The following is a 21260-nucleotide window of genomic DNA, read 5'->3' as shown; positions in this document are numbered from 1 at the left end:
CTTCCCTCTGCGAAGGGTCAATCTTTTACTTTTACATTGAGTCACCATCCTTTCTTTGAGCACTTTCTTGAGAGCACAACTATCGTTCTTAGTATAATATGCTTGTCCCAAAATGTGATTAACTGTGGTATAACTTTGATGCTTTTATCTTTGATAATCTCTACTTCCAGTCTTTCCATGAACTTCGAAGGTGCCCGAGCATTTATGTTTTGCTGTACAAACATGGGCAAGCGAGATACCACTTTATCATATCCTTTTATGAACATTGCAATCCTGCTGATAGGCATGATTCATGATGCTTATTGTTAATTTGTTGGTACCTTTTCCATGATTGACATAGCTATTGGATGATTTTATTTGCATGTATCTTATTATGAATTGCTTAAGTACTTGCCATATCATGAGAATATTTACATCATATGAACAAATGTGTTCGTGAAAGTTCTTTTATCGCACTCAGTTGTTAACTGAATTGCTTGAGGACAAGCAATAAGCTAAGCTTGGGGGGAGTTGATACGTCCAAAACGTATCTACTTTCCCGAACACTTTTGCTATTATTTTGCCTCTAATTTGTGTATTTTGGATACAACTAACACGGACTATCGCTGTTTTCAGCAGAATTGCTCTGGTGTCTCGTTTTTGTGCAGAAATCCAACTTTCAGGAAAATCCCCGGAATTTATGTCGAAGGTCTTATTTTTCCAGAAGAATTACAGAGCCAGAAGGGCAAGCCAGGTGGAGGCCCGAGGCCCCCACACAACAGGCAAGCGCGGCCCAGGAGGGGGGCGCGCCGCCCTACTGTGTGGCCGCCTCGGCTGGCCTCTGATGCCCCTCTCTAGACTACTTAAGGGTTTCGATCTAAAAACGCGAGAGGAGAAGTCAAAGTCGCGAGAAACCATCCAGTACGCCGCCACCGTCGCGAAACTCCGTCTCGGGACCAGAAGCTCCGTTCTGGCACCTCGCTGGGACGGGGAATTGGAGGAGATCATCGCCATCATCACCACCGACGCCTCTCCATCGACCAGCCATGTTTCCCCCATCCATGTGTGAGTAATTCCCCCGCTGTAGGCTAAAGGGGATGGTAGGGATTGGATGAGATTGGTCATGTAATAGCATAAGATTGTTAGGGCATAGTGCCTAGTATCCGTAATTGGTACTTTTATGATATTGTTGCAACTTGTTATGCATAATGCTTATCACTAGGGCCCGAGTGCCATGATCTCAGATCTGAACATGTTATTGTTTCATGATGATATGCATTGTTTTATGATCTTACCTGCAAGTTGTATACACGTACTGTTGTCCGGAACCCGAGGCCCCAAAGTGATAGAAATTGGGACAACCGAAGGGGAAGGCGGTGATATGAGGATCACATGTGTTCACGGAGTGTTAATGCTTTGCTCCGGTGCTCTATTAAAAGGAGTACCTTAATTTCCAGTAGATTCCCTAGAGGCCCGGCTGCCACCGGCTGGTAGGACAAAAGATGTTGTGCAAGTTTCTCATTGCGAGCACGTACGACTAAATATGGAACACATGCCTATTGATTGATTAGTACTTGGATACCGTTTTATTATTATCCGCAAATGCCCTACCTTGATTGTTACATGAGTTTCTCTCATCCATGCAACGCCCGTTCATCCATCCCTGTGCCTACAGTATTTTAATCCTGCTGTTTACTATAATCACTACTGCTGTCTTTGTTACTCTGCTGCTGTTATTTCACTACTGCTACTGCTATAAAACTGTTACTACTGATAAACTCTTGCGAGCAAGTCTGTTTCCAGGTGCAGCTGAATTGACAACTCCGCTATTAAGGCTTTCAAGTATTCTTTGTCTCCCCTTGTGTCGAATCAATAAATTGGGTTTTACTTCCCGCAAAGACTGTTGCGATCCCCTATACTTGTGGGTCATCAGCTATCATAGCCGGAAGGTTAACCCGAGGGTGTTCCGGGAAGGAGATCTGGTGTTACGCCTAGTGCAGCGCACTGAGGGACGCCACAAACTCTCACCTCCGTGGGAAGGACCGTTCATTGTGAGCAAGGCTCTGCACAATGATGCCTACTACCTAATCGATGCACATGAATCAAAGAAGGGAAAGGCGGACAAATCCGGAGATGAGACCAAGCGTCCGTGGAACATAGCCTTGCTGCGTCCTTTCTACTCCTGAGGCTGTGGTGTAAGAAATTCCTTTTTTGTACCTTATTATGCTATGAATAAAAGATTTCGGAACCTCGAATGAATCTCGGGGACTACCCCTACTGAAATTGCATGCAATATGTTTATTTTTTCAGTTTACCGGTTGCTTGTTGAACATTTTTTCTTTCCGGTTTATTAACGTGCTAAACCTACCGGAGTCTTCGACTCTGCTGCTGTCCGCAACCCGGCTTCATGGCAAGCAAGATAAACCGGTAGGAATTAAGCACGTGAACCACGAAAAGAGGGAGTGGGAACGAACAATCCGGAAAAGTTTAACTAACCCCGGTTATACCGGTTTTTTGTGAAAATTTCGAGTTATTTCTAAGTTCAAGAAAGTGTTCGCTTGGCAAAAGAACTTTGTAACTCGTACGCCAAAACACCCAAAGAGGTAGGCAGAGGTAAAGCAAAAGAACCAAGTGTGCATCAGATTGGATGCGAAAACAATTCCGGAATCTTCACAGTGCAAGATAAAAGCAAACAATGAGTAAAACGCTAAACTAGCATACAAACTTCACTTGATAAGATACCGATATAACATACCGGCATGAAATGTTGTACCACAGCCAAAAGAGCAGCAAAGTATTATCTTACATCATAAACCCCGGCATACCGGGGTAGAATTTAACGAGCTTGAGTTTTGAGACAATCAGGGGGCAACACATGTAAGCTGGGAGATACTCAGGCAACAGGATGCTGCGCGCCGGCCTCAGGAGCTTCCGGGGAAGTGTCGCCTTCGCCAGCCTCTTCATCCTCCTCGTCCTCGACTTCTTCCTCGTCGTCAGAGAGTGCATCCTTGACGTCGGGAGGAGGAGGGATGAAGGTGTGCACGAGCGAACTCTGCTATCCGGTAGGCGCGGTCCTGGCGCTTAGCGGTGCGGATTGGATCCGTGTCGGTGGGAGAATCGCCGCGGAGGCTATGGAAAGCATCCAGATCCAAGTCATCATACCAGGAGCAGGCGATGCGCAGCGCCGCATCTGCTCCGGCATGAGCCGCTGAACACTTCCACTCACGGATCCTCCGGCCGACGTCCTTCAGGCGGTCGGCGGTGAGTGTGACGTTGGCAGGCACCGGTTCCCCAGGCCACAACACTTTACAGATTTGGATAGCAACATTCGGAAGATCAGCAAGATGCCGATCCATGGAGCGCATGTGCTGGACCCGGGCGGAGAGCGCAACCAGATGGTCATATGGATCCCAGGGCGCATCCGGGTTGGCCATTTCTTGCTCCGCCCTGCGTTCCGCCACCTTGTTGTGGGCATGCGCCCGGGAGTCCGGAAAGAGCCCTACAAGAAAAAGAAAAAAGATAAAGACATGCTACCGGAAGATATAAGCTTATAAGCAAAAGATAGAAAAGAAAAAAGAAACTTACTGAGGGCAAGCGTGTCAGTCTGCACAACCAACCGGTCGTACTCCTTTTGCTCCGCCTCTAGGAGGGCGATCCGGTCTTGGGCGGCTTTCCGCGCCCCGCTCTCCTCCTCCAGCTCAGCCCGCAGCACCGCGGTGGAATCGGTGCACTCCTTTAGAGTCTCGTCCAGCTTGGCCTCGGCTGCGGCCTTGGCCTCCTTCCGCTCCCGGTCATGCCGGAGCTCATCCTGCACCAGCTCCTCCTTTAGCTCACCTACAAGGCTCTTAACCTTGTGGTGTTCCGCGGCAAGCTGCTCCTTTTCAGCTGGAATCCGGAAAAGAAGTGTTAACAAAAGATAACCGGTAGGATGAAGAGAAACAATTCAACCGGAAAAGGAAAAAGTACCTTGAAGAGTGGCGAGCTGAGCTTTGAGGGCTTCGATGGAGGCTTCCGGAACAGCTCTTATGCAAAGAATTTATAAGTAATGAAAGGGAAAAAACAACCGGTAAAAAGAAGCCGGAGGTATAAGAACTAACCTTGGCAATGGCTGTGGGCCTCAGTGAGGTCCCGGTGGTCCCACAAAAGCTCCTCAAAGAGGCGCTTTCGGGCGTCCGCCATGCTCTGTTCAAGTAAAAAGTGACGGCAAAAAGATGCCGGTTCTTTGTGTTTCTAAGAAAGTTTCACGCTAAGAGCTATGCCCTCAACCCGAAACTCGGGGACTGGGAAGATATACATAATCTTGAAAGAGTGAAAACCGGCATGGGTTTAAGAATTTATGAAAATTGTCCAACTTACCACAACATTGTTGGTAGCGTCGTGCCACGCGTTGTCAAACTCCTTGACCGCGCGCCACAGTCGGCTAAAATGTTGCTTGGTGCTTCGAGGGCCCGCGGGATTGATTGCCGGCATCTTGTCCTTCCCCAGGCCGCGCGTCGCCGGGGACAGATCCGCTTGATTCCACTTCTCAGCGTAATCAAGGAGATGCCCCAGGTCGGCTCCTCCGCGGGTGAGCTCCGTGATTCGGCCCAGCTGAGCTGAAGCCGTTTCTCCGGCCACGATATCGGCGCGACCGGCGTGCAGTGTAAGGGACTGCGGGCCGGTGGAGAAGGAGCTGGCTGCGGCAGCTTCTTGCTTGGAGAGCTTGATGCCCTCCGGAGCCGTAGGCTTGGCCGCTGCGGGTTCTTGGCTTGGCGGCGGCGTTGGCTTGGCGGCGGCTGGCTCGCCGGTAGAGACAGCCGGTGGAGGCGCTGGCGCGGTCTTGGGAGGCACAGGAGCTTCTGATGCGTCCCTTGCCGGAGTAGAGGTTGCCGGAGCGGAAGGCTCCGACATGGTCTTGGAAGGGGAGGAGGTAGTGTCCTTCTTCTTCTTTTTCTTCGGGACGAGAGGAACCTGAGGTTCCGCCCTCCCGGCATCTTCAGTGTTGGCGCCGGTGTTGCTGGTGCCGGTATCTTGATCTTCTGGAGGGGAGATAGTTTCCTCCTCCGCGCGGGGTACTGAAGGTTCAGGGGCCGCGCGCCCCGCACTTGTGTTGCCTCCCAGAGGGGAGGCAGAAGAGTTGTCGGCACCAGATGGCACCGGGCTTGGTTGAGGAGGAGTTGAGGTCCTCGCGGCTTCCTCAAAGCTCTCCGGCCTCATGCCGGAGGCGCTCTTGGAGATCTTGAGCGCAGGACTAAAAAAGATAGAAAAAAGAGAGTTTCAGAAAAAACAACTAGGAAAAAGGAAGCTCGCATAACAAAAGGGAAAAAAGAAACTTACCCGAAAGCAACCGGCATCTCCCGCTTCCGATAGTGCTTCGTGGAAACCTTCTTCCCGCCAACAACTTCCTGTCGGGAGCGCTTGGCGGGAGGAGCGTGGCTCGAACCGACATCCGGTGTCGGTGCCTTGTTCTTCTTGCCCTGGGAGGCAAGTTTCTCCAGGAACTCCTGGCCGACCTCCGCTTGAAGAGGAACAGCGCGCTCCACGACCTGTGGGTTGGCGCTGGCTGAGGGGGCATCTACAGAAAGGCAATATATGAGGAGATGAAAGAATAAAATACCTCAAGAACAGTGACTTCATCGTCAGAATCAGAGTCCTTGGTTGAAAAGTTACCGGGGCACGAAGCGTGGGTGCCGCCCATCTTGAGCTCGGTCCAATGCACGTATGGATCCGGGTCCACCTCGTCCAAGTCCCGCTTGCGGCAAGGACCTCGCTCCTCCGCGGCAATATGAGGAAAGCGCTCCTTTGCCTGAAAAAGGATAAAAAGACAGTTAGCTACATAACAAAAGCTACCGGAAAAACAATCCGGATTGCATAAACTCTTACTTCAGGAGTTGGAGGATTGGTGGAGCTGAGGGGTAGGAAGCCCCACTCCCAGTCCATCGGCATGTCCGTTTGGCAAATCTGCCTAGCCTTGAGGACTACATCCTCCTTGCTTAGGGGGAGGGCGGTGATCTTGGTGGGATCGCAGGGCCGCACATTTGGCTTATTTTGTGAGACCGACGCTGGAGGGGAAGCACCCGCGTGAAATGAAGGTGCGGATGATGTCGTCGGAGCAAATGTTCGTATCCTTCATCAGCTGCTCCATGAAGCGAACAATCTGGTTGGTTTCAATATGATTGTTCCCCGGATTGAAGCTCTAGTTGGCCTTCGTGGGCGTCCCCGGATTGTAAGCCGGCAGATTGATGAAATCTGTGGCGCCCTTGTTTTTCACGTAGAAGAAGGTCTCTTGCCATGCCCGGCATGACCCGAGACCGGAGAATTTAAAGAAAGGGCTCCCTTGGCGGGAGCCGATGATGCAAGACCCGCATTGAACAGGGGGTTTTGGTTTAGGAATGTTTTTGCCTTGGACCGAATTGATCCGAAGGCTAAAGAAGCGAGCAAAAGCTTCTTTTGTGGGAAGGAGGCCAATGTAGCCTTCCATGAAAGAAACATAGCAGGAGAGGTAGAAGATGGCATTGCCAGGAAGATGGTGGGGTTGGAGTTGATAGAAGTCAAGAAATTCGCGAAAGAAGTTGGAAGCAGGAAGGCCGAAGCCGCGCTCGAAATGAGCAAGGAAAACAACGGACTCACCGGGTTCAAGCACCGGTTCCACCTCGCCGCGCGGAAGCCGGCAAGATACTTGTGCCGGTATCCTCCGGGAGCGGTACAACCAGTCGATCTCCGGCTGCGTCACATCCGAGCCCTTCCAGGCTTTGCGAGTGATTGGAGCAGGATCCGCTCCGGAACCTTGGCCGGAGCTGCCGGCCTCTTTACCCCTACCGGTAGCGGTGTCCGGAACGTTAGAAGAAGACTCCATCTGGCTGGCAGAGATTTGTTCCTCGAAAGATATGGAGGGGGTCTCGCTGTGAGGGCTGCGGTTGGTTCGGTCAGATACTCTTCGCTGGACATACAAGTCTAGAGATACCAGAATCTACCCGCAAACCGGTTTCCCAAGATCTAGCCCCACGCGAAGATCTACGAGTAAGAGAAAAACCAAGAGAAAAAGGAAAAGTAAATCCCCAATCGGCCAAAGAACTAGAAAGCAAGAAGGAGAGAACAAAGGGGCCCTGAGGCTAACCTGGGACGGCGGAAGATAGGAAGGATGATGGTCGCCGGAGATACGGCGAAGTAGCAGGCGGTGAAGATGAACTGCGGTAAGGAAGAACGGAGGATGATGAAAGACGCCCGAAGCAGCGACAGTGAAGGCTCTGCGGGGAGTCTCTGTGCGTTGGAACTCAGTGGAGTCGCTGCAGAAGTTCGCCGGAGGACAGAGCTCTGGCAGCGAACGACGGCGGCAGGAGCGCAGAGGGCAAAGAGCTCAGAGCGCACGGAGAAGATGTGAATGCGGAGAAGAAGTGGGGAAAGAACCGCTTCGCCCTTGAATAGGAAGAAGAAGTAGTGGGCTGGCAACCGCTGGGGCGCGGCGGTTCGGTTCGTGGGCCGCCACGTGGCGCAAGGATACACGCGCGGAAAACAGAATGCCACAGGGAGGCCGCACGGATCCGGAACGGCAGCGAGGATCCGGTGCGGCGCCATAAATGCTAGCGCAGAAGCCGAAGGGAAGTGACCCCTGGCACTGGCGCGTCAGAAACAGTGCGCATGTCTCTGACAGGCACTGTACCCGAGAAATTCTCGACTTCACCGAGGAGGAGTTTAATGTCATAGATACCGGAAGGATCCGGAAAGAAAGAAAGAGAAGATCTGGTAGAGATGCCGGAGTATTCGAACCGGGTGCCGGAAAAGATAAACAGGTACCTTGAGTGAAGTGAACCTGGCATGGTCCGTTGGATAGAATCCACCGGACTATACCAGCTTCGGGGACTAATGTTGGGGGGATGACCCCCGGTATGCCAAAGGCATGCCCAACCGGATGGTTTGAGCCATCAAGATACCGGTTTAAAGTTTATTCCGGGCTGTGAAGCCAAGCGATTGGCTAAGTAAGTCTATACAGGTATCCCCAGAAGGGGTATGCCGGAAAGAGCTAAGAAGGTACCGGATTACCGGTAAGAGGTGCACTGTAGCACGTCGGCAAGACTGGTCAAAAATTCTCTCAAGAGCTAGAGGACAAGGATGAGCTAAGCAAAGTAGCTTTAAACGAAGCCCTGACGCCAAAGAGGAAGGTGACGCTGAAAGCATCCGGAGGACGTCAGCCTCCCTGATTAAAGAGATACCGGCGTCACCAGTGATTAAAGAGGCTTTGTAAAGTAGTTTGTCTAGTCAAATATGCCATTAGGGTTTCCTAGGGTTTCTTCCCCTGTAAGCCACCCTCTCCCCTATATAAGGAGAGGGGGCACACCCCATCGCGGGCATGAGATAGATGAGCTATTAGGTGGCATATGTTATCTTGCATCCAGAAACCTGTAGCCTCTTGTGATCAATGAATAGAAAGATCTAAAGGGAAGAAAGTTCTTGTGTTCTTCTTCTTCTACCTCTGGCCAAGGCCAAGTTCTTAGGAGATCCATCCGGAATCCATCCCATCCTTACCAAAACCCTCACCCGAATCCTCTAGCGCTCATTCGGCCCCAACTTAAGCCATCATATGGCATCTGTCTGTTCACCACGACGACAAAGGATGCCATGATCTAAGGGGATGAAATGATCTATGTAGCTCTTTGTGTGATTGGGCGGATGCAAACTAGGATGAGCCTAAGGAATATCACGCATCGACATATCGATCTTTGAATGCGCACTTCTGAATATGATTGCGGAGAGTTCAGATTTCTGCATAACTGAATTTGCAAAATTATCTCAACGGGTATATTTGCTCGGTAAAACAAATTGTCGGAGTGCTCATTATTAGAACGAGTTATCCAAGACTAGCAAAATGACGAAGGAAGAAAATCTTACTGGCCAACTGAAGGCCATGCTCCAGGACACATGTCAGGGGTTCATTGGCCAGGACGCAATCCAAATGGAGGTCAGGGGATGCACCATGCCAGAAGCCGTGCCACATGGCGTGCGCGCACTGGCCACAAACTTATCCAGTCAGATAAGGTTTCGCGCCGCGAAGGACAGCAACACGTTACACGTCCTCCTCATATATTTTTGCCAGTGGAACGAGAGATCGCTAGCTTAGCTTCTCAAAACAGATAGACAGAAACTCACTCAGTGAAGGAGAGAAGCGAAGCTTGAGGATGGCACAAACCATGGCGTCCATGACCGGCCTATCGCAGGGCGTGCGCCTCCCAGGCCCGGCCGGCAGACGCGCCAGCAGGCTCACCGTCAGGGCATCGGCGGAGGCCGAGACCGCCGGCCGCCGTGCCGTCCTTGGCCTCATGGCCACCGCCATCGCTGGCGGAGCGTTCACGCAGCAGGCAGCCCACGCCGGCACCGTCGCCGCCATCAAGGTTGGCCCGCCGCCGCCGCCATCCGGTGGACTCCGTGAGTGCCTCTACCCGCTGCGCATACATAGAATCATGGATACATAGCTTCGCTTCATTTCAGCGTCATCTGGTAGATGATGATTGTCTTCTTTGTGGCAGCCGGGACGGATAACTCGGACGAGGCGAGGGACTTCGACCTGCCCCTAAAGAACCGGTTCTACCTGCAGCCGCTGCCGGCGGCGGAGGCGGCCGCCAGGGCCAAGGAGTCCGCCCAGGACATCCTCAAATTGAAGCCACTCATCGACAGGAAGCAATGGCCGTACGTCATGAACGACCTCCGCCTCAGGGCCTCCTACCTGCGCTACGACCTCAAGACCGTCATCGCCTCCAAGGCCACCAAGGAGGAGAAGAAGAGCCTCAAGGACCTCACCGGCAAGCTCTTCGACACCCTCGACGGGGTAAACATCTAACAATTTCAGATAGCTTATTTCTCTTCAGAAAATCTTGCAAGTCGTCTCCAAGACCAATGATCACTCTTAAGACATAACAACTTGTTACAAACCGGAACGCTTGCACAAGAATTTCCAGGACTAACAAGTGCGGGCTTCTCCATTCTTTTTGCAGCTTGACCATGCAGCCAAGATCAAGAGCCCCTCCGAAGCTGAGAAGTACTTCGGAGAGACCAAGACTGTTCTTGGTGATGTCCTCGCCAAGCTAGGATAGATGGATCGTCCACATAATGGCATTGTTGCTTTCAGGCCTTTTATGTTTGTTCATATGGAACCGGCATTGTAACTTCTCTGTTGATAATATGTCAACAAGAACTTAAGGATGATTCCACCTTGAGTCTTTGACAGGTAAAAAGATACGAGCAGATGTAATCATGTGAAAGGGGCGGGGAAGGAAACAATTCTCCCGACAACATCAATTAAGAAAAAAAAACTGCACCCAACAGCTAAGGATAACAGTACACACAGTTCTGTCCAACCAAACACTTCATCTAAATCTATTTTGCTACAAGCAGGCACATATTAAGATTTTCTCCGCTTGATGTAAAGTAAACGCAATGCTGAGGTCTAACAGAAACCAGCTAGCAAAATGATATAACTCCAGCTAATTAGGCTTACAAAAAAAAACTCTCTTTGGCATTTCAGTTGAATGGGCTAGCAAAACTTGGGAAGAAAATCATCTCAATCCTGACACTAGAAATTACAATAATTGTACAACACAACTTCCACCAAATTCGCAACTACTTGCAACACGAAAATGTTGCATGTAAATGGTAAACTTAGGCAGTTAGGCTTAAGATACACTGCTGCCCCAAGCGAGATATTCTCCCCTGATTATATGAAATGAAAATCTTCGATTATTTTGTCAACGGCATCGATGTTTCCATTAATTTTTTTTATCTGCAAAAAATGAATAATTCAGTTCATAACTTTGGGCTACAAAAGGCATGTCTGAAATCGAACATTTTTTAAATTAAAAGCATATGTGAAATAAGTGACATGTATTTTCTAGGGGTCTTATGGAGAATCAGATAATGACATCCAGATAATCAATAAAAAATGAAGGAAAGTATGTGATATTATTTATACCCATCCTTCAGCCTATGCAGACAATTCTTTGCCATTATGTGACTTGACATCACAAAAGAAAGATACCACCTAGATGATGCACGCTCTAAACAGTACATCAGTCTGCCATGACATGTAGAGGTTTCAAATGGACCACTATCGAGTCGAACATAAATTACATAAAAACAACTATGCAACCTTTCTCTAGTAATAAAGATACATTTAAAATTTTCTGGGATACCAAAGTGGAGCTATACAAGCCAAATACCATCGATATTCCAATTGAATCTTCAAGATTTAACAGTTAACATATTTAACTGATAAACTAAATTCAACAAACGCAATGATGCTTATTCCTGAAAAGGATGCTACAGAATCACATTGACAGCACATACCGGGCACACGGGTCCAGGCTAAGACTTCTCTGCGACATCAGACACCTCTTTATTTGTATCCACGACTTCAGTTGTTTCGTCATCATCAGCTGTGGTTGCTTCTAGCTGACTCTGTTTTGAAAAAGTAATGGCCCTTCTCGATTCCCTACGGAACTCTCTCTTGGCCGACAGAACCTCCTCAGAACCTTGTTCTATATTAGCCTCTTCCTCAGGAGGAAGCTCTGAATACATCTTCTCAATCTTTGCCTTCCAGGCAATACCGATCTCAGTATCCATTTTGTTGTAAGGTGTCTTCAGGAGGTATTCATCAATGCCACCAGCTTTGTCAATGCACCGGAGTGCATGAGTGGTTACTTTGAGTCTAATGTGACGTTCATGAATATAGCTGAAAAGACGCTTCTCCTGAACATTTGGCTTCCAGAATCTCCTTGACCTAAACAAAGAATATACTCCATAACCAAAATGTTCCAAAAAATCTAGGAGGGAGAGCAAAAGGAAAGGAGATTAAGAAACGCTTAAGCCATATGGAGAAAGAATTAGCAGGAAGTGTTTTAAATTTGCAAACTACCAGGAAGTTTCTGAATGTGTCTAGCACGTAATGAGACATCCAAAAGAAATGGAACGTTATCACTTTGTTGAAGATATCCAGGATGCAGTTCCTATTACACTGTGTTGCTGTAGACATGAAACGGTGCAAGCCAAAAGGTTATAAGAATGGTTAAACATCATTAGCAGCTTTGCACTACCCAGAGGCTACAAGGTTACCCTAAATTAATGTGTGCAGTGCTTGAATACATCAACCAACTGAATAGTGAGTCCACGTGATGATTGAATCAAATAAAAAACCTATCAAAACAAGTATCTATTGCCAGGAATCAGAGTAAGTAGACCATCTTTTCTTCCCCTGCTAGTGGGCGAGAGAGCTTCTTTGGGACCTTATCCTCTGCTAGGAAGGTCATGGTTCTGCCAGCATATCTGTGAAGGACTCCCTTGAGATTGGTGGCTGGCAATGTACGTGTACCCCAAGCAAGAAAAAGAAAGTATTTCACTCCATGGTAATCATGAATGTTGATCCATCTGGCGTGAACTGGGGTGGCTGATGGCATCAAGGAGGTCAGGCAATGGCGACAAATTTTTAACTACTGGCTGCGTGAGCGGCCGTGAGGAGTAGCTTGGGTAGGGTGTTTGTGTTGTGTGTATTGTCTGATTTATGGTTATGGGCTTATGGCACTTGTTACCCAACTCGTGGTTCTATTTTGCTTATCCTCTCAATTAAATTAAGTGCAAAACATAACTGAACAATCATCGATCAAATAATCTGTGAGCAGCTATGAATTATCCCCGGAATAATAACAAGTGATTGGATTCATTCTCCTACTATTTCCGAAAACATGCCATCATGAAGGATATACTGAATCATGAGGCCACACCAACTGTTTAACATGGTAGGGGGGGCGACTGAAACCAAGTAATGGCATGCTTTCACTCAAAATGCATGTATAACAAACATTGATCACACAAGCCCAAAAAACATGGATGCAATTCCTATTACACCTGTGTTGCTATAGGCATGAAATGGTGCAAGCCAAAAGGTTACAAGAATGATTAAACATCATTACCAGCTTTGCACTACCCAGAGTTTACAAGGTTAAATTAATGTGTGCAGTGCTTGAATAGATCAACCAACTGAGTAGTGAGTCCATGTGATGAATCAAGTAAAAACCCTATCAAAACAAGTATCTATTGCCAGGAATCAGAATAAGTGGAACATCTTTTCTTCCGCTGCTCGTGACCGAGAGAGCTTTGGGACCTTATCCTCTGCTGGGCAGGCCATGGTTCTGCCACCATATCTGCGAAGGACTCCCTGGAGATTGGTGGCTGGAAATGTACGTGTACCCCAAGGGAAAAAAAAAATTCACTCCATGGTAATCCTGAATGTTGGTCGGTCCATGGCGTGAACAGGGGTGGCTTATGGCATCAAGGAGGCTGAGCAGCAGCAACAGGCCTTTAACTACCGGATGCGTGAGCCGCCGTGAGGAGTAACTTGGGTCAGGTGCTTGGGTTGTGTGTATTATCTGATCTATGGTCATGCCACTTGTTAGTTGTTACCAAACTAGTGTTTCTATTTTGCTTATCCTCTCAATCAAATTAAGTGCAAAACATAACTGAACAATCATCTATAAAGTAAGTATCTGCGAGCAACTATGAAATATCCTCAGAATAATAACAAGTGATTGGGTTCATTCTCCTACTCTTTCATGAAGGATAGACTGAATCATGAGGCCACACCAACTGTTTAACATGGTTGGGGGGCGACTGAAACCAAGTAATGGCATGCTTCGACTCAAAATGCATGCATAACAAACATTGATCACCCAAGCCCAAAAAATATAACTTTAGAGTTAGAATAAGGTGTCTTACATCATGAAAGTCCTATACTGACATTCGAATAACAAATAATTTCATGCATCTCGTTCGGATCCTAACTATCAAAGGCAGTACAAAGTGGAGAGTGAATCCCAACAAGACCTGATATGATTCTCAACTCATCTAATTCTCAAGTGGGTGTTGATTAGGAAAGTAAATCAGTGACACGACTGAACAACCCAACATAGTATCGTGGCATAATCGTTTTCCCCTCCGTCTTACACTCAAAACAGCAGCTTCACTTTTTTTTCCATTCTCGAAAGTGATTTACGACATTTTCTATATAGACTTGGCATCCAGATTGAAAAAATCAAACATAAATTAATAAAAACAGCATTTCCGCAGCTAAATTTCCCAAACAAGATGAGCAAATAAACATCGCTCGTCGCCCCTCCCATCCCATGCACTCAAATCGAAATGACCTTGTGAAACATCAAACGTGTCATTTCCCCCATTCCAACTACCGAACCTTAGGATTACAGTCCGAAATATCTGTGCGCACAGATCAGAAGAAACCAAGAAAATATTGCACGAGGGAATAAGAGAGTGAGAACAAGCCTACTTGTTGCCGCCATCCTCGGAGACCTTGTTGCCGAACCGGATGTGACGGCCGGCGAAGATGCCGCGCTTTGCCCGGCCCATGACGACCTTGCTATTCGGCAGCATGTTCTTCACCGACTCCATCGCCTCCGCCGGCAGCTTCACCTCCGCGCCCACGCGGCGCACCACCTTATTGTAGATCTCCTTCGCCCGGAACGACATCTCCCTCCGGCTACTGCTGATGCGGCGGCGGCGGCGGCCGGTTGGTTTTGGCGTGCGCGGTGGGGGGCGTGGTTTCTTCCTGGCTCCGTGAGCTCTTTGGGCAACAGCGCGTTGATTTGGGCCAGGCCATGGCCCATTGCCTGAACGATTCTTGAAGGGAAGGCCCATTGCCTGAACAAGATGTTTTGTTCATTTTAGGTCGAGGACTTCCCCTCAAAAACAAATTTGGCTGAGGACAGCCGTTGAATTTAGGAGAAACATCTTCAATTATCACGAAAATTCAATTAACCGAATGATTGGGGTACCCGATCTTCTCAGTAAGCAACGGTGGTGATGATGATCACGGGATGAACACAGCGGAGAAACACGACGATGTAGTGGATGATAACTTGTATGATGCAACGAGATCTCTCGATTGGTCTCTGTCGCCAATGCAACAGCTCTCAACCCTGCAGATATTCACAACTCCACACACTTGCGCACGTAGCCGCCGACCACGAAGCGGTAAGTTGCAACCTTCTAATTCTCAATGGAACAGCAGATCACATAAGACTTTCAGAGATTACACCAATTCAATGCAATATGGTGTAGGAATTCAATAAAGTTGCAAAGCAATCAACTATGAACTAGGGTTTATCTTAAACATGGTCTAAAGCTACTTTCGGGGCGTCCTGGGCACTTATATAGGGGTTCAGGACGACCTCGGGTCGAAAAAGTACGAAAATAACCGACCCAGAATAGATCTGGTCGAGACAGACTCGGACTAGGCCGGCCTGGGGGCCGGTCGACCGGGCCTGGGACCGGGCCAGCCGGTTCAAACCGGGGCTAGCGCCGGGTGGTGACCGGGCGATGGTTCCGGGCATACTGGATAGTGCCCGGCTGACACAAGCGCCACGTCTGGTTTGGACCGGACGGGTCCGGCGTGGCAGCCGGTCGACCAGACCTGGGACCGGATGGTCCGGCGGCACGGTCGGTCGGACCGGACTTGGCGCCGGTCTGGACTGCTTCTCCTCCTCTCGCGCATGCCTCACGCTCCTCCATTGCGCGTCCATGGGATGTCTTCATGTCCAGCTCCATGTCCAGCTTCACGTCCATCTTCTTGTCCAGCTGCTCCTCTCCTCCTCGTGCGATGCTTGGTTCCTCTTCATACCTGATCATACATAAGTAATACGACTTAGGCAGTATAAAGTTCTCATCGATCAAAGTATCACTTAGGAACAAGTTCACATGTTGTTTAAGTAGCTTCGCACGAGCTCGTGTCATTGGTCCAATCCTAACTTCATTGGACTTGAGCTTCACAGCAGCATTGTCTTCATCTAGCAATGATAGAGGTAGTAGTGTGGTAGGGATGTCTTCATCATCTCCCCCTTCAAAAGGCGTCGACCTCGACGCTCCAAGGTCTTCTCCATCATATGGTGTCAAATCAGCCACATTGAAAGAATTGCTGACACCAAACTCATCAATCGGAAGATCTATAGAATATGCATTATCATTGATCTTGGCAAGCACTTTGTAAGGACCAGCACCACGAGAAAGCAACTTGGACTTCCGCAACTTCGGGAACCTATCCTTGCGAAAATGTACCCAGACCATATCACCAGGCTTGAACAAAATCTCCTTGCGCTTCTTGTTCATCCTTGCAGCATTACTCTTGCATTTCTGCTCTATCAACTCTTTAGTCTTCACATGTATCTTCCGTACGAAATCTGCCTTCTTTGATGCCTCCATATTGACTCTCTCATGTATGGGTAGAGGCAACAAATCAAGCGGAGTAATGGGTTTCAAACCATACACCACCTCAAAGAGACACAACTCTGTGGTAGAATGTACCGCCCTGTTGCAAATTCCACATGCGGTAAACAATCTTCCCACTCCTTCAGGTTCTTCTTGATCATGGATCTCAATAGTTGTGACAATGTCCTATTCACCACTTCAGTTTGCTCATCAGTTTGGGGATGACAAGTAGTACTAAACAGTAGCTTCGTCCCCAGCTTTCTCCACAGCGTCTTCCAGAAGTAGCTCATAAACTTCACGTCACGATCAGAAACAATAGTCTTCGAGACTCCATGTAGACGTACAATCTCCCTGAAAAATAGGTTAGCAATATGCGACGCATCGTTGCTCTTGTGGCAGGCAATAAAGTGTGACATCTTAGAGAATCTATCCACTACCACAAATATAGAATCATGGCCTCTTTTAGTACGCGGCAAACCCAACACAAAATCCATACTAATGTCTTCCCAAGGTGTAGTAGGTGTCGGTAAAGGAGTATACAAACCGTGAGGCTTCAGCTTGGACTTGGACTTATTGCAAGTAATGCACCTCTTCACATACCTGTCCACATCCCGCCTCATCTTTGGCCAATAAAAGTGGTCAACTAGCATGAGTAGCGTCTTCTCACGCCCAAAGTGACCCATCAAACCTCCAGCATGAGATTCATGCAATAAGAGCAAACGCACAGACGATTCTGGAACATATAGTTTGTTAGCTCTAAACAAGAACCCATCATGTATGTGATATTTTTCCCATGCTTTACCAATAGCACACAAGCGATATGGTTCAGCAAAATCATGATCAGTTGCATACAAATCACATAATATCTCTAATCTAGGAATTTTAACATCAAGTTGAGTTAATAGCATATTCTTCCTACTGAGAGCATCAGAAACAATATTATATTTTCCCTTCTTATGCTTAATAATGTATGGAAAAGAGTCAATGAACTCAACCCACTTAGCAAGACGCTTATGCAAAGTAGATTGGGCTTTCAGATATTTCAAAGCTTCATGATTAGAATGTATGATAAATTCTTTTGGCCACAAGTAATATTGCCAAACCTCAAGAACTCTAATTAAAGCATACAATTCTTTATCATATATAGGATAGTTTAACTTAGCACCAGAAAGTTTCTCAGAACAATATGCAATTGAGCGACCCTCTTGCATCAACACACCACCAATTCCAATACCACTAGCATCACATTCAATCTCAAATTTCTTATTGAAATCGGGGAGTGCAAGTAATGGTGCAGAAGTTAACAATTGTTTCAGTTCATCAAAAGCATGATCTTGGGCTGTGCCCCACTCAAAGACAACACCCGTTTTAGTCAAATCATTCAAAGGTGCAGTAATAGTACTAAAATTGGGCACAAATTTTCTATAAAACCCAGCTCGACCATGAAAACTTCTTACTTGACTCACATTCATGGGAGTAGGCCAATTTTGAATTGCTTCAATTTTAGACACATCTACTTCTACTCCATTCTTAGATACAACATAATCCAGAAATATGACCTTATCTTTGCAAAATGTGCACTTCTCAAGATTACCATAGAGTTTATTATCACGCAACACTTGCAAAACATGTCGAATATGTATAGTATGATCAGATTCATTGCGGCTGTAGATTAATATGTCATCAAAGTATACAACCACAAACTTGCCAATAAAATCACGCAAAATATGGTTCATCAGTCTCATGAAAGTGCTAGGTGCATTAGTCAAACCAAAAGGCATTACTAACCACTCATATAAACCAAATTTTGTTTTAAAGGTTGTTTTCCATATATTCATCCCCCTCTTTCATCCTAATTTGATGATAACCACTACGCAAATCAATTTTAGAGAAAACAGCAGCACCACTCAATTCATCTAGCATATCCTCTAAACGGGGAATAGGATAACGATATCGAATAGTAATGTTGTTTATCGCTCTACAATCTACACACATGCGCCATGTACCATCTTTCTTAGGAACTAGAATAACAGGAACAACACAAGGACTAAGGCATATGCGAATATAACCTTTGTCGAGTAGCGCGTGTACTTGCTTCTGTATCTCCTTCGTCTCTTCGGGGTTCGTTCTATATGGCGCCCTATTGGGCAGCGAAGCTCCGGGGATCAAGTCAATTTGATGCTCAATACCACACAATGGTGGTAGTCCTGCGGGTACCTCCTCCGGAAACACGTCGCAGAATTCCTGCAAAACATTAGAAACACCAAGAGGAATAGGGGTCATGTCGTTAGAAACCAAAACCGTACCCCTGTACATGAGCACAAGAGGCATGGCTGTAGAATCGTCACTAAATTCTCTCATGTCTTCTTTGGTGGCTAAAAGCACTAAGGAATTCACTCTCTCAATTTTCGTTATATCACTCACGACATTACAATTCTCTCACCTATCTAAAGGTGCATCCTCCAAGTTTACTTCAACATTTTGACGAGATTCATTGACAATCTGTTGTGGTGACATAGGCTGCAAGTTAATTTTCTTGCCCTTAAACTCCAAGTGATATGTATTGGCACGGCCATTGTGTTGAACATAACAGTCATAGAGCCAAGGCCGACCCAATAGTAGGTGACACACCGTCATAGGAACCACATCAAAATCAATGGAATCCTTATACGGTCCAATCTCAAATTCAACACGCACCATGTGGTTTACCTTCATCTCACCATTGTCGCTCAACCACTGAATATAGTATGGATGCGAGTGCGGTAGATACTTCAACTTCAGCTTGGTACACAACTCCTTGCTTGCTAAATTGCGGCAGCTCCCGCCATCAATAATGACCTTGCAAGCCTTGTCAGGACCAACTAAAGCCTTTGTTTGGAACAAATTGCAGCACTGAGTAGATGCACTAGGCAACACATTAAGAGCACACTGAGACACAACAATAGTGCGAGCATCAGACGGATATGCATCTACACCATCACTGTCATAGTCATCATCTTCTGGAGCATATGGATCAACATCATCTCTAGTCTCATACACATTGTCCTCATTGATAATTATGACCTTGCAGTTAGGACAATCTCGCTTAAAGTGACCCTTGCCACCACATGTATGGCAATTCATTTCGCGGTTGCGCGCAGTAGACATGCTAGAACCACTCGTGCTTGCAGCAGATTCGGACTTCTTTGTGTTGGACACATTGGGGACCGGCTTGCTAGACGGAGTAGAGTAAGGTGCGGAGCGCGTAGATGGCGCTGGCGCCGTAGATGGAGGCTCCCTAGGCATGAAGCGCCCAGCTCCCGTAGCACGACCTTTAACCTTTGCTTCTTCAGCCAACTGTGATTCAGCTTCTCTTGCATGATGTAGCAACTCATTCATAATGGTGTAACTGTAATAACGAATAATGCCTTTGATATCATACTTCAATCCATTGAGAAAACGATGCATTGTCATTTCAAGTGACTCACGGACACGGCCACGCTGCATAAGCAACTCCATCTCCATGTAATATTCATCAACAGTCTTCACACCTTGTCTCAATAGGGTCAACTTATCATAAATAGTACGCAAATAATTAGTGGGCACAAAACGAGCTTGCATTGCCGCCTTCATAGCACGCCATGTGATAATAGGCAGCTCACCATCTTCTTCGCGAGCACGAACAAGTCCATCCCACCAACACAATGCATAACCATCAAATTCGGAAGAAGCAAGCTTGATCTTCCTATCTTCAGTGTAATTATGTAAGCGCCATAACTTCTCAATCTTCAGATCCCAAGAGGGGTATTCTTCAACATCAACTCCTCCTTCAAACTTGGGTATGGAGAACTTGGGCTTACCCAATCCATCTTCTTCCTCAAACCCACGACCATGGCGTCCGAGTTCAACGAAACCACGACCGCGGTAACCACGTCCAACACCACGACCAACACCAGGTGCTTCATCCTGAAGATCAGGGTCTTCTGGTTCTTGTTGCTGTTGTTGTGTCAGATTGTCAACAGCCAGTTGCAAAACTTGAAGACTGCGCTGGATATCCGTCATTTGATCTTTCATTGTAGTGATGGTTGCACTAGTATCATCTAGCTTCTGGGAGATCTCCTGAACAAACCCCCTAAGCTCATCATCTTGAGTGCGGAATTCACGTCGCATCTTATTACGAAGAGCTTCATACTCCCTCCATGACATGATATCAGCGGAATTCTTTTTTTCCTGGTTAACAATTTTTGCATCACTAGCAGACATGGTTAGTAGGTTAGTGCACTAAATCAAAAATATATGGTGGTACTCTCACAACTCACTCAAAACTGATAAGAAAAGGAAATCTTACCGCTCCAAAGTGAATTAGTATTGCTTACCACTTGTAGTGACACTAGTGCACGGATGTAGCGAAGCGAATATCAAGGGTATAAGAACAATCACATGACAAAGCAGGGTATATGTGGGGCTGTAGGTGGGCTACCTATTTGCACCAATAATAAGCTCTAGCGCTGACCGTAGACAACCAATGATACTCACACAAGGCGATAAATATGGCAATGCAACTATATGGATGAAAGGTTGCAATGCACTCGAGAGACGCTAGCAAAGCTCAACGGGACAGGCACAAGATTGCTCAACTACGGGTGCAGTAAAGTAAACTTAGGCCTTCACTTGATTATACGAGCACTTCACTTTTTCTTTTTGGGATTTTCTATTTATCACACGCAACTATGTAGCTCTTGTTGCTTCTTTTCTATTTTCTCTTTTTTTTTGTTTTTAAGACTCAACTCCTTGATAACACGGCCAACAGATAATGCAAAGCACCAAAACCCTAATGAGCAGTCTGTCGAGCGGTAAAACTAGTCTCTTCTGGGGAAGTTCCTAGTCACGTATATCGAAAGGCTGTGGATATGGTTTCGACAAACACATGTATGCTATGTGGACTCGGAGCAACAAAAACGGACCCTAGATGAAAGCGGAAACACAAACCCTAACAATACTAGATGGAAGAAAAAGATACGCAAAAACAACTACGAAAAGCAACTAAAACTTGAAATTAGTGCAAT

General features: G+C 47.0%; 2 protein-coding genes across 2 annotated transcripts; one reads left to right on the top strand and one right to left on the bottom strand.

The window, feature by feature from the left end:
* Positions 1 to 9057: 9057 nt before the first annotated feature.
* LOC127333210 (oxygen-evolving enhancer protein 3, chloroplastic) lies at positions 9058 to 10158 on the top strand. Its single transcript, XM_051359551.2, has 3 exons — positions 9058 to 9378; positions 9480 to 9778; positions 9945 to 10158. Exons 1-3 carry the CDS (start codon positions 9132 to 9134, stop codon positions 10041 to 10043), a joined length of 645 nt encoding a protein of 214 aa, XP_051215511.1. The 5' UTR covers positions 9058 to 9131; the 3' UTR covers positions 10044 to 10158.
* Positions 10159 to 10419: 261 nt separating this feature from the next.
* LOC127333209 (large ribosomal subunit protein bL28m) lies at positions 10420 to 14560 on the bottom strand. The gene is made up of 3 exons (XM_051359550.2): positions 14282 to 14560; positions 11293 to 11725; positions 10420 to 10729 (listed from the first exon to the last, which is right to left on the bottom strand). The coding sequence occupies exons 1-2, from the start codon at positions 14479 to 14481 to the stop codon at positions 11311 to 11313; spliced, it is 615 nt and encodes a 204-aa protein (XP_051215510.1). The 5' UTR covers positions 14482 to 14560; the 3' UTR covers positions 10420 to 10729; positions 11293 to 11310.
* Positions 14561 to 21260: the final 6700 nt, after the last annotated feature.

Source organism: Lolium perenne, chromosome 2 (assembly GCF_019359855.2).
Source record: "Lolium perenne isolate Kyuss_39 chromosome 2, Kyuss_2.0, whole genome shotgun sequence".
Classification (NCBI taxonomy): Eukaryota; Viridiplantae; Streptophyta; class Magnoliopsida; order Poales; family Poaceae; genus Lolium; species Lolium perenne.
Note: the sequence above shows the minus strand (reverse complement) of the source record. Positions and strands in the feature narration are given on the sequence as shown.